This window comes from Ptychodera flava, chromosome 7 (genome assembly GCF_041260155.1).
Source record: "Ptychodera flava strain L36383 chromosome 7, AS_Pfla_20210202, whole genome shotgun sequence".
Classification (NCBI taxonomy): domain Eukaryota; kingdom Metazoa; phylum Hemichordata; class Enteropneusta; family Ptychoderidae; genus Ptychodera; species Ptychodera flava.
Window position 1 is genome coordinate 21,466,177 of NC_091934.1, and position 12,194 is coordinate 21,478,370.

The following is a 12,194-nucleotide window of genomic DNA, read 5'->3' on the forward strand; positions in this document are numbered from 1 at the left end:
ATTTCAAAATCGTCAAAATACAAAGTGCGTTTCTGGCACAGGTGTGCAGATTCGAAATCATACTACACCTAAAATTGTAAAAGTTCTTTTGAGTTTGGATTTTTCCTAACAGAGGTTATATTAGACTGAAGAATCCGTCGCTCGGGGGTGCATTCTACGCCCCCACCTCCTATGAGGGGAGCGTAGAGAGCGCCCTCGAGCGACGGATCTTTCTGTATAAGGTTGTTTTAAAGACAGAAATATTGTTAGTTTTGCCTTAAAATCAATGTAGCACCTGTTTTGTGAATGCTATTATCAATGAGGTTTCTCTCGCCAAGTTTCTTTCCGACCAAAATTAGAGAGTTTTGCAACATCAAACCAGCGTTTTCCGGTTTTTCTGTACTCAAGTCAACGACAACGAGTTGAAACACAGGCAGTGGTCATGGTAGGCCCGCGGGGAAAGAGTCACACCGATGAACACTACAGACAAGCTCGACACACGCCCTCACACTATCACTCACGCCCGGCCCACGCAAGCGCCGAAACGACACTAGAAAAGGCGGGAAAAATAATCAGCAGTGGGTATCTTTTACTCAAACCTTTATTACAATTGCAAATGTTAGGTAAATAAAATACATAATTGATTTGATTTTAATTTGATTAAAATCTCTTCAATAATAATGTTAATTCTCAAATTCATTCTTTTCTTTATCTTTTTCACCGGGTTTTTAATTTCAAATTCCCGGGAAAACAAAAAGTACTTTTGCATTCAAAAATGGCATTATACTTAAGCAAAAGAGCTTACGATAAGAGGAAAATGGTATTATTTTTAATTTTCTGCAAACAATATCTCAACAAAACGATAACTATGAGAATGTACTGAAGATGAACGAATATTACTATAATAGAGATGTACAATTTTGGAAAAAATCACTTTTATACTCACATTTTCAAAAGTTGTGTATGTATAGAATTCAGTTAAGAATCTCTCAAAACCATTTAAAGCAAAACAACAAATCGAAGGATCAAAAAATCAAGGAAACTGAAATGACACTATTAAGAAAGAAAAAAACATTTCTTAATTTAAACACCTGACATTGAGTAAAATAATCATAGCGATATCAAACTGGAGAATTTGGGAGAAGTTTAAAGAACAGTAGGCCCATGCTTCGTTACAGTTCGATTTAACACTATCTTAGGGATACCTTTGTATTTCTTCGCTACGAAAAGCGCCCCTAGACATGCAAAAATTATAACTGTAAGATTGGCCTAGCGTTTATTAAGGTGTGTGCACTCGGTTTGACCGAGTTTGAAAGATATTTTGTACTTAATATATGCATAATAGCGATGATTCACACCAATTAGATTACAGCACGGACACATCTCCATGACAATAATATTATTTACATAAAAATCTATGGCAACAACTTGTGAACACCAGCGTACGGTAGTCATGCACTGGTCACGTGAAAGCAAGTCATATTTGTCACTTCAAGATGCGCGTACCGCCAAATTTGAATCTTTTATCGAAGAAGGAGAAATATGTCGGTCGAGAGAAATCGAACAGATGGTACTTGTTTTTAAGCTTTCAAGGGATGAGAGAGATCACATTTATCTAACGTCGAACGGTATTGTTGAAAACTCAAAGGAAACATTCTTTGGAAAATGTGCTTCTAGAAATTAATTTAAAAGAAATTTCACATGGTGATTTTGATGTAATAACCATTTTCATGTAAGAAATAGAAATCTGGAGCGTTTTTCATGAAAAAGCATACTTCTCGCGAGAAAACAACTACACCAAACGTTTAAAAAGTTCATATTTCAAGCCAGGCATTTATATCAAGGCGGATGAAAAGGTAAATACTATGGTGGGATAAGTCACCCTGTAGCGTCGATTGTGAGTAGGCGGACATTTGCTACGTTTGGGAAGTCGACAGCCACGACATTGGCGCCCTCTGTGTTCAAATGGTTACTTATCATGGAGGGATGTCGTTGACCCGAAAGTATGGAAGACCGGTCACGACATGCGACATGCGACCTGCGACTTCAAAACTGCGACCTGCGTCCTGCGAGTTTGAAACATACGACCTGCGACTTCGGCATTTAGACCAAGGTGTAGGCCTAACCTGCGACTTCACAACAGCGACCTGCATCCTGCGTGTTTGTCAAACTGCGATATCAGTCTTGATTTGTTCGCACCATTGCTCTGAACACGAGCCTGAAAAACACGAGGGACACCATTGCACTATATTAAAACAGCCGGTTTACCGCATTCTCGCGACCAGAGCATTATTTTCGCACCGCCGGCCTACGCAAAAATCGGCCAGCGAAAGAATTCAACCAGCGATAGAAGTGCATGAAGCTGTGACGGTAGAGAATTCCACAAACGAAGAGCACAAATTTATTCTCCTTCTTACGAAAGGCAAACCGATCTGAAATAATGCAATAGCAATAGGGTTTTAAACGTCTACATCAGTGTTTAATAGTTTCTGGAACTTTTCTGCCTACATGATCTAAAATATTATATACACACAAAAAATAATATGTACATATTATAGTAGTACATATTAGGCTTAAAGACTGAAAATAGGATTGTAGGAGGGTTTAATTATGTCCTGTTTTACAGTTTTAACTCGCGTTATCTATAAAGAACTTGAGTCGGTCTCTGGCTATTCATGGTTAGCAAATATGTTTGCACTTCTGTCAATATCAGTATTATTTTAACTGCTTTACTTTGCATATGTTATTTGTGTAGACAAATGTAGTCCGAAGTTAACCAGTAAGAATATTTTATTTTTCCAATTACTGAACAAAAGTTGGATCAATTCGATTTTTTGAGGAAAAGTAAAAATGAAATTAGACGAAAAGATGGCAACATCCGATGATCAATCACTAGAGAATTGGAACAAAACTGGAAATGTTAGAAAATGAACGACAATAACTGAAAATTCGAATGTTTGCAATGACACTGACGCAGTATATGATACAGGGGGGACAACTGATGAATTAAACAGACAGCTAGATGGTTATACCACAGTGAAATGAGGATAAATACCAGAGATTTCTAAAAATCAAAAAGTTTGTCGATAACATAAGGAAAGAAGCGAGGTAAGGCAGACGAAGAATATCTAAAATAATTTGAAATTATAATATAAACTTATAAATGCCTATCACGTAGCATATTATTTTCCATGCATTAACACGGACTGTCAACATTTCCGTCATAAAATTATCTCTCCAGATGAAAATGAGTGTACTGGTGTGTACATGAATTGAGTTTTGCCAGACTTGGTGAACGATTTACCAAAGCGAAAGCAATGGCTTATTAATTGATCGATGTTGAACGTTAAATCTCCTTTCCACGTTTTACCCTTTGAGCGCTGTAATTTTCTCCCACCAAAATTTTAGTGCAAAATTTTCCAATTGTATGATTTTTCTGTAATTTTTTGATAATTTTGGACCAAATCGACATCACATTTCATTGGCTACAGGTTTTTCCCAATTTTTTTGCAAAAATTGGAGAAAAATTGACAGGGGTTTATTATATAAAGGGGACAAAAATAGACTTTGGCGCTCAAAGGATTAAAGTTCACGCAAGACGCCTCCAATCTAATACTGAGGAAAACACCATGAAACGTTACGTGTTGTTGTCGCATGTCGCAGTTGTGAAGTCGCAGGTCGCAGTTTGACAAACACGCAGGTCGCTGTTGTGAAGTCGCAGGTTACACGTAGGTCTAAATGCCGAAGTCGCAGGTCGCATGTTTCAAACTCGCGGGACGCAGGTCGCAGTTTTGAAGTCGCAGGTCGCATGTCGCATGTCGTGACCGGTCTTCCATACAAAAGAGATGTGCCAAAAGTAAGAACATTTAAGAATATTACAAAATAGGCGTAAAATATGCTAATATATGCGCAAAAAAAATGGCCAACAAATACACTCATGTGAACAAATCGTGTTAAAATTCTACGACATGCATTAGCGTTTTCAAGGTTTGTGACGAAGCAGCACACGGGATGAAGTACAGAGTAGACGGGAAAAGTTCATTGTAAATGCAAATATCAAATTTGCAGAGAAAAATACCCTTATGTCGAACGGCGTCGATCGTCTGCCAATTTAAAAAATGACGTCACAATAGATTAGATTGCACACAAGTACGGCGGCGTAGGCAGGATTCACCGGTCTCGACCGGAAACCGACTGTGTCGGCTGTTGCTAAGGACAGAGTGACAGATTTAAATCTTGAGTTCAAAGGTCACCAGAAAGACACATCCTGCTTTGCAGGCCGAGTATCTACTGGTTCTTTGAACTTCGACATGTTTGCCGCATATCAGAGATGTCGAAAGACAAACTCACATGGCCTTTCGTAAATGCGCTATCAAATTTTAAATATGTATCGTGACATTCTAAAAAAAGGAAATTACCATAAATATGGTCCAGAGGGCGCTTTCTAACTGGTTCATTATATTTACAAACTCAGACTTTATGAAGTGAAAACATCACAGAGACTCAGAAAGAAAGTCATGATACATTATCAATCGCTTGACCATTTTTAAATCGACAGCAGATAAAGCCTTCGACTCTGCATTTGAGAAAGATATAAGTTTCATGCCACAAGACAAAGTTTTTTTTTTCAATTTTCAAACTCAGTTGCGCATGCCTCGAATGGTACCCTCTAACGTGCGCTTTAAAAAGTTCAACCGTTGTGCTTCACAGCCCTTAACCGGAAGTGACCTTCCTTTCACTCCTTCATGTTCTTACGGCCCGGAAGTTGTCGCATTCGCCATCTTTGCATGCTTGGCAAAGGTCGGCATTGTGCTGTTTCCTTGGCTTGCCTATTCGTCGATCCAGTCGGTATGGTTGCTGCATGAAGCCGTAGTACGCCTGTGTGTGCAAATAAGGGTACAAAATTAAGGATAATATAAGTGTTTCTGTGATGAAATTGTTGGACAACATTGTTTTGCACCATGTAAGCATCTAGTTTTGTTCATTCATGGTACACAGTGACTTCATCACTAGCATATGGGTATGTAAATAATTACGTACCATGTGAAGTCTCGGTTACCCGGCCCGCACTTGGGGGCTCTCTTCCGGTCGCCCAAGTGCAGTCTGGGTAATATAGACTATACTCTGTGCTGTTCGAGTGGCGTTACTGAATAAAGATGTTAGCGTTCGGTTCAAAGGAACAAGACCTCTCTGTGTTTGATTTTGCCTTTCGTTAGGTGCAAGAATACGACAGCCTCGTACATGGCAAATGTAATGTTTGGCATTTACTGTAAATGAATATCGTTAGAGTGAGCAAATTTCAATAACGCTCACTCTGTTACGAAGACACAGCGGTCGGAAGATCTGAGTGACAAAAAACTATAGATTTGGGGTTCGGCCCTGACAGTTTCGTATTGCCCTTGCTTTTGTTACTTAGTTGTAATCCTGGCCGGCTGAAAGCTGCGCTTCTTTTATCCTTCTCGCAGACACCGTAATAGAGGGAATTTCTGCACAGAACTTTAATCTAAGTGTTTTGAGTTTTCCATGAAGAAGATTGACAGTTTTAATTATATGAAACAATTAGCTTACTGCATCGCAATTCGAAAAAGAGAAAACTGATACATCATGTTGATAGTCATATCGCCTACAAACCACTGGATCCCCGAAACCGAAACTAGTCTTTAAGAATTGAAGGTCTGTGCCATTTTTGAAGGTGTGTCCGACATCCCGATTAAAAGTAGGTGCAAATTCTATTGTATGAGATACCAACCTGTCCAACTCTGTTATAGACGTTTGTGAGCACTTTCTGCACCTCCTCCGGGTACCACATGGCGAACTCATAGTTCCCCGTCTTGCATCGCTGGCACTGCTGCCCGTAGAGCTTAAACTGCAAGAAGCCCTCGCCGACCGAGTGGTTGAAGTGGAACCAGAAGACGATCCGGCCTTTCATGGACGTCCAGCCATGGCCACACGTCTGTGAAGGAAACAGCGTCAAAAGAGTAACGGTCAGCCTTAGACTTGTTCAAGTCTGCGCACTTATTGAAACATTTCGTACTGGAGTAAATCTAGGGAAGAAATCTCGACAGATCCAGCCTTCTTTTTTGCTGCACGGTGTTTGAACAACTAATTCAATTCGCGACGTGTATTGAATCAAGAATAGGCAATAATATTGTCCAAAGCGAAAGAATTTTGGACTAGCATTCCCTTATCGACGACAAGATTGAATAATACTCAAATATAGGAGTCATTTTAATCTAGTCATTTCGGTCATTTCGACGTGATTTGGGAAGAAGAACAAGAGACTATTTTGAAGACAAAACAAAAGTAATGTAAAAGACACCAAGAGTCACCACTGATGGAGCTGTTAAATACAGAGAGGCAGACACGTAGGATCATAGTTGTACTGATTATTTCTGACTGTTACATTGGTGATTCTGTTTGCTTCATGATCACCTAGTATTGACAGGTGTGCTTAATCTCTTTCGTCAAAACACTTTACATTTCGCTATATGACGGGAATGGTGGGTGATGTGACCTTTGACCTTACCTGGCAGCAAAATCTGACTTTGGCACTGTCTTTGAACCGTCGCCACTTGGGACTGGGCTGCCTGGCCGTCGGCGAAATGTACCAGGCGTGTGGGGAAAAGTTGATGAAGAGTCTGTTGAACTCGCCACGCCACAGCGCCTCGATTCTGTCAAAAAAAGCAAAGGTACGCATTTGTTTGAACTTACTACAATTATGATAAAAGTTAATCCCTTAAAGGGCGGTGGTCGTCGGAACGGCGCTCAAAAGTCGCTAGGGACCCCTACGACCAAAAGTACTGTATCCAAGCTACGTTGGCGATTGATGAAAGTTAAAACATGTTTGTCTTAAATGTACATTGTAAAATTTAAATGTTGCTGCTATTTTGACATGATGCATCTAGATATATAGTGCATGAAATGTTGTGAACAAGAAAGTTGAACATGCGCAGTTCCGACGACCGCTTCCCTTTAAAGAAATGAAGAGGATGGTTAATCATAGTTGGGTTGTGTTCAGGATCTTAAAAAAGCCTACTTTAATGAGAGTTTGATAGGAGTTATGTTTCCGTGAAGTTCAATGAAATAACTGTCTCTTTGAAAAGATAATATATCGCTTTCTATGATTTAAAGTAGGAATTTGGCGGGAAAACTGCCTCAAATCGGTAAATCGCAAGATGGAAATTTTACAGATTGTCTTTACGGAGACTGGTATAGGTAGAAAAAGCCTATACACGGTGAAGCTGGAAGGAATAATTGTAATCCTGGAAGGAATGACGTCATCTAGTACACAGGGAGAAATACCCTAATAGGAAAGCATTACACCCACAATGTACTAGTATTTTCTTTATGTTCAAAGCAAAATCGAAATATTCAGAAAGATGGGACTGACAGATAAACAAACACTCTCAGGGGCAGCCAATGCAGCTGTTCGTGTGAAAAGGTGTTCACCCCTGACACTGTGACAGACAGATACTTTTGTACCCCGGCAATGGATGGACGGCATAGTGTCGGAACTGGCATTTCCAATGTGGCCCGTAACAAAGAAAAACAGTACTCTTCACCCCCATAGATACCCCCATGGTCAAGGTAGGTTTCTGTTTTGCATTACTTGTTATCAATATTGTGAGAAGTTGAGGCTGACCATTATCATTTACGTTAGGATTTCCTCCGTGAAAATTTATATTCTAGAATTGGCAGGAGCTGGCAGCATTGGCTTGTTCTTTTTGTTTGAGAAAAGTATGGATATGTATAAGTCTCAAACACGAATATATTGAGACGTGTATACAGTTCAAATTGTGGTAAAACTTGTTGAGTCGTACGCTCAGTAATGAGTCCAGTGTGCAACAAAGGTGCAGGGCGAACAGCGCCATCTACGCCATTGACGTGCGCGCGACGATTCTGTAATGAAACGAGGTACACAACAGCTTCCTATCATTTCTCATTTTTACTTCAGACATGGCAGAGTTTTCAGTTAAGCCTGTTTTCCTTAGACATAGTTTGAAAATAAACTAAACTCTTGGCGTTCATCTGAATGCGCACACGGGTTTGCTGTTGCAGTGCGTGCGTGGGTGGGTGACAAAAAACGATGCGTCTCTTTTCCTTTCGTTTTAATCAATAAGACCCTTTCGTCCAGATCCAAGACGTCCGCCCACGGGAGGTTGTAAAGTATACACGCCAAGTACTTCTAACAGTTCGTCGGCCTTCTTTCCCCTGGCACTGAATACACCTTGATAGAATGAAGTTGCTTGACAGAATAAAATGCATTTTCTCGCTGGCCAGTGAATATATTCCACTGATATTTAATGAGATATTTCGCCAAGACAGCGCCGCGTTTCTATTTTAGACATCGAGTTAACTGCGAAATTCCAACTTTTTACCCAAGCTGACGCCGTTTTTTTTTTTTGTAATTTTAATCTAATTAGTAGCTTAATACTAAATGTCTATCCATTTATGTACTTATGTAGAAATAAAGTAAACATGAAAACGATAAACTCCGAGGGTCATATAACGCTCTTTTATCATAGGACTTGTCTAAATTCACACTCCATGTAATCACTGAATGGGTTTTTAGATAGGGCTGGACAAAGATCAGTGCCATCCCGCTGTAAAACACAGTTACAAAACTAATACACGGAACGCTTCTTAACTATCTCTTGATCAAATCGTTTGTTTTACTTTTAGTGTGATCTTCAGTCACGTCCTGAATGAGCAGTGGACATGGTACTGGAATTGTGGTATAAGCAAACACATAAGCTTACATCATTTCAGAACACCAATTACATTCTGATTATCGATGACAATCGAGTTACGAACGTGTGACCCAGTATTTACACATTACAGGAAGGATGACTTTGAAATGTATAAACGCCAAGAGCGAATCGTTTCCACTTATTGGGGGGAAAGCGTGGCCATGGGCATGCGAATATGTACCTTTGTATATATTAATTGCATGCCCAAGACGGTCATTCATGAAAATTAATAATTTGAGTCCGTGACTATTTCTTGTTTGCATTCATGTATTAGGGAGATTATCTGCAGAGGGGTTTTTGACGCAGTTTTGTGTGGCCTTGAAATATGGCAGGCAGTACGTTATAAATGACAGTGTAAAGGAATCGAATGCTAGACGAATGTTGCAGTGTCACAAATTGGCCGTCAAAATCACGTGTACCACAAGTGGGCGGGTTCCGGTGAAAACGTGCGTATATGTCGAACACTGGCTGGTATTTTTGAACTGCAGTCGTCCTTTATGCACGCTGTCCGATTTTTTTGAAAAATCGTTCATTGCAGCGTGACCCGTTTCCTTTGCTTTTAGAAGAAATAAAAATTTTAGCCAATAAATGTGACGCCTGATTAGTCTCTCTCTCTCTCTCTCTCTCTCTCTCTCTCTCTCTCTCTCTCTCTCTCTCTCTCTCTCTCTCTCTCTCTCTCTCTCTCATCTGATCAAATAACGGCAGCAAACTTTCTCTATCTATTTATTTTGGCGATGAAATCCTAATGATGTTCTTTCAAAATACCACCGGGACATGTGACTGACACCTCAGGATGTGAAACGCCGAACTCTTATGTTAGCAATTAAAGCAATTAAAATCTGATAACCTATGTCATACATTGGTGGCGCTGTTTCGTAAGGACACATATAGTGGGCACCCTCCCCACTTATTCTGTGTACAGAACCCACTTCAACACCTGTCGGCCTCATTTCTACGATTCCTGACAGTTTCATTAATGTTTCACTCCCCTTGTTTGTCGTCGGCCCCCTTCTTCAAACAAACGCTGTTTTCACATGACTGGGTTGGCAAACTCCTGGTCACTTTCCCGTCACACCGCCATCGTTACCGCCCAGTCGGTATTATTTGCTTTCACACGGCATCCGACAGATTTGGTCTACCTGTGCAGCATCGCCACATTCGTTTTGGTCCGTCTGTCGAGGTGTTAAACCCTGCGTAGCTTGTATTAAGCAGAGAGGCCTTGTCCTGAAACGACTGACCGGTCGCACCGACCTACTTTACTCCACGGTCCGTAGTTCTACCGACCCGAATACGTCAATACTGTCACTCAATTTAATCAGTTTTTCCCAATTGAAACGTACTTTTATGTTACATGTAATAAGTTTTATTTGTATTATGTTATGAAGAGAAACATCTATACACCTTCAACAGGAAAGTGTCCCGCGTGAAGGGCATTATGGGAAAATATTTGTTTGCACGAGCAACATACCACAGTGTGGATTTTGACTGTGTGATCCTATGTCAATGTATTTTATGATATATGTAGACACGACCGAATACTGTGTGTACCTATGTGGTCACCTTGAAGACACGGCACAGCAACTTTAATAAAGTGAATTATGTGTTTAAAGGCTACAATGTCTCTGCAATTTGGTCACGTATCAACATATGTGGTCATAGGTCAACACAATCGCTACGAAGCAGTATACAAAGCTGAGTCGCACTGATGATAATCCACTCAGACAAACTGAATGTATGGCCGAATGCTCTGGGTGTGAAATGTTGGTCTTTAAAAACCAGCTACGAATTCAATGATTGTCGACTATATGTTATAACATCACTTTTTTTATAATCAAAAACTTTCTCTTTGCTAAAACTGTGGTCAGTGCAGACTAGAAATTGTCATCGCTTATTTTGATTTTTTTTCAACTAGTCGAGTTTAAGATATTTTTTCAACTTTTCTAGTTTGCTGATCGATGATCTGACCTTAACAATAATACGAAAATAGTTAAAATGACATAAAAAGACGACTACTATGGCCCAATGTGACCCTCTGAATTTTGGTTTGGTTTGCCATCAAGAATATGAAACAATTGTACACAAACTGTGTTTGCGAGGCGAATGCATTGGTATTTCAAGATACTTCTTGTGTTCTGGGCTAAAAATGATGAAAGCATTCTAAAACCTTCAAAGCTGTTGTCCCTTTATTATGAAAGTCAGCGTTTTCATCAATGGCACTGTAACTCTTTAGAACACTACCATGGTTAAATTGAACAGAATACGGTATACGGTACCGGTGTTGCCGCCCACCAAATTTTGTATGGGGAGACCGTTGTAATGCACAAATGATGTGTGGCTCTTTCGAAAAATGATAGTTCTCAAAGCTTATATGCTATGATTTCTTTTTAAATTGAAATATTGGTGACAATGATCAAATATCGTCCACCATTCCAAAGTGACCCTCTCCCCTCACACGGTGCAAAAGGAACTCGATCAGCGGCCTCGTTGGCGTTTGTGAGATGGGTGGTAATTTTGAACATAATCTCACGTGCGTCCCTTGTTGAAATTCTATGGCATTCCATTGGGACGATTTTGGTCCAAAACTAACCCTATGTCGTGCAAGTGGGATAAATTCGGGCTCCGGTTACCCATAAAAAAGCAGAAATAAAAACAACTTGGTATGGCCGAGTTGGCCATAGCCATCATTGAAGCCGAGCGCGATTGTAGTCACGGGACTCGTGAGCTTGTGTCACGTGCATTTCGCCCGAACATTTGTGTTTGAAACAATTTAGTAAGAGCTTGCCATCGCTGTCTCTTCTTAAACGAGTACTCTTTCCGAAAAAGTGTTGATGCATTAGCCGCTACAACCATCCAGCACGGTTCTTCGCCTTGTCAAAATAGCGTCACAGTCACTCACAATTCGATAAATACAACACCAACGAAAACCCAAGCTGCTGCGTTATCATATATACATACGTTTCTGTGTATGTCCGGGTCAGCAGTGATTCCGAAGAAAATTTTGATATTATTTCACAACAAATTTAAAATTAACTATCCGTATAATTTATTAGTGCTTTGATACCTGCAAATCGGACGCGTCGTCACTGATATTTTTAGCTTTTGAAAATAGTGAAGTTGGTGTCTTTATTGGACCAGTTCATGATTTATCAATAGCAGCAAATAAAACATGTCAGGTTGTTCCACGGTTCATAGAATTTTGACGTTTAGTTCCACCGAACAGCTCATTATAAAATCACAAGCTGTCTCCTATCATTGAAACCATCTTGAGCGTTGAATAGGCGAACAATTACGAAAATAGCAACGCAGCGAATATCGTGATGTGGGGAAAGAAGGACTTCCCATATTTGTTGTAGTACATATTGACTCTTTTATTGAGAGATAATGAAATGATGATCTTTGACATTGCACAAATCAATATTGTCCACTGTTGATATATTACTCGGTGTTGTCTGCGAGTGGCTTCCA

At 40.0% G+C, this 12,194-nt stretch overlaps 1 protein-coding gene across 1 annotated transcript in view; it reads right to left on the reverse strand.

Moving 5' to 3' along the window:
• Nucleotides 1–3,975: 3,975 nt before the first annotated feature.
• Nucleotides 3,976–12,194, reverse strand: part of LOC139136996 (receptor-transporting protein 3-like) — a 31,732-nt gene continuing 23,513 nt past the window's right edge. The window contains exons 2-4 of the mRNA XM_070704875.1: nt 6,506–6,650; nt 5,729–5,932; nt 3,976–4,857 (exon numbers count right to left, since the gene is read on the reverse strand). Coding sequence (XP_070560976.1) covers nt 4,723–4,857; nt 5,729–5,932; nt 6,506–6,650 — 484 coding nt within the window. The 3' untranslated portion in view covers nt 3,976–4,722. The remainder of the gene's footprint in view (nt 4,858–5,728; nt 5,933–6,505; nt 6,651–12,194) is intronic.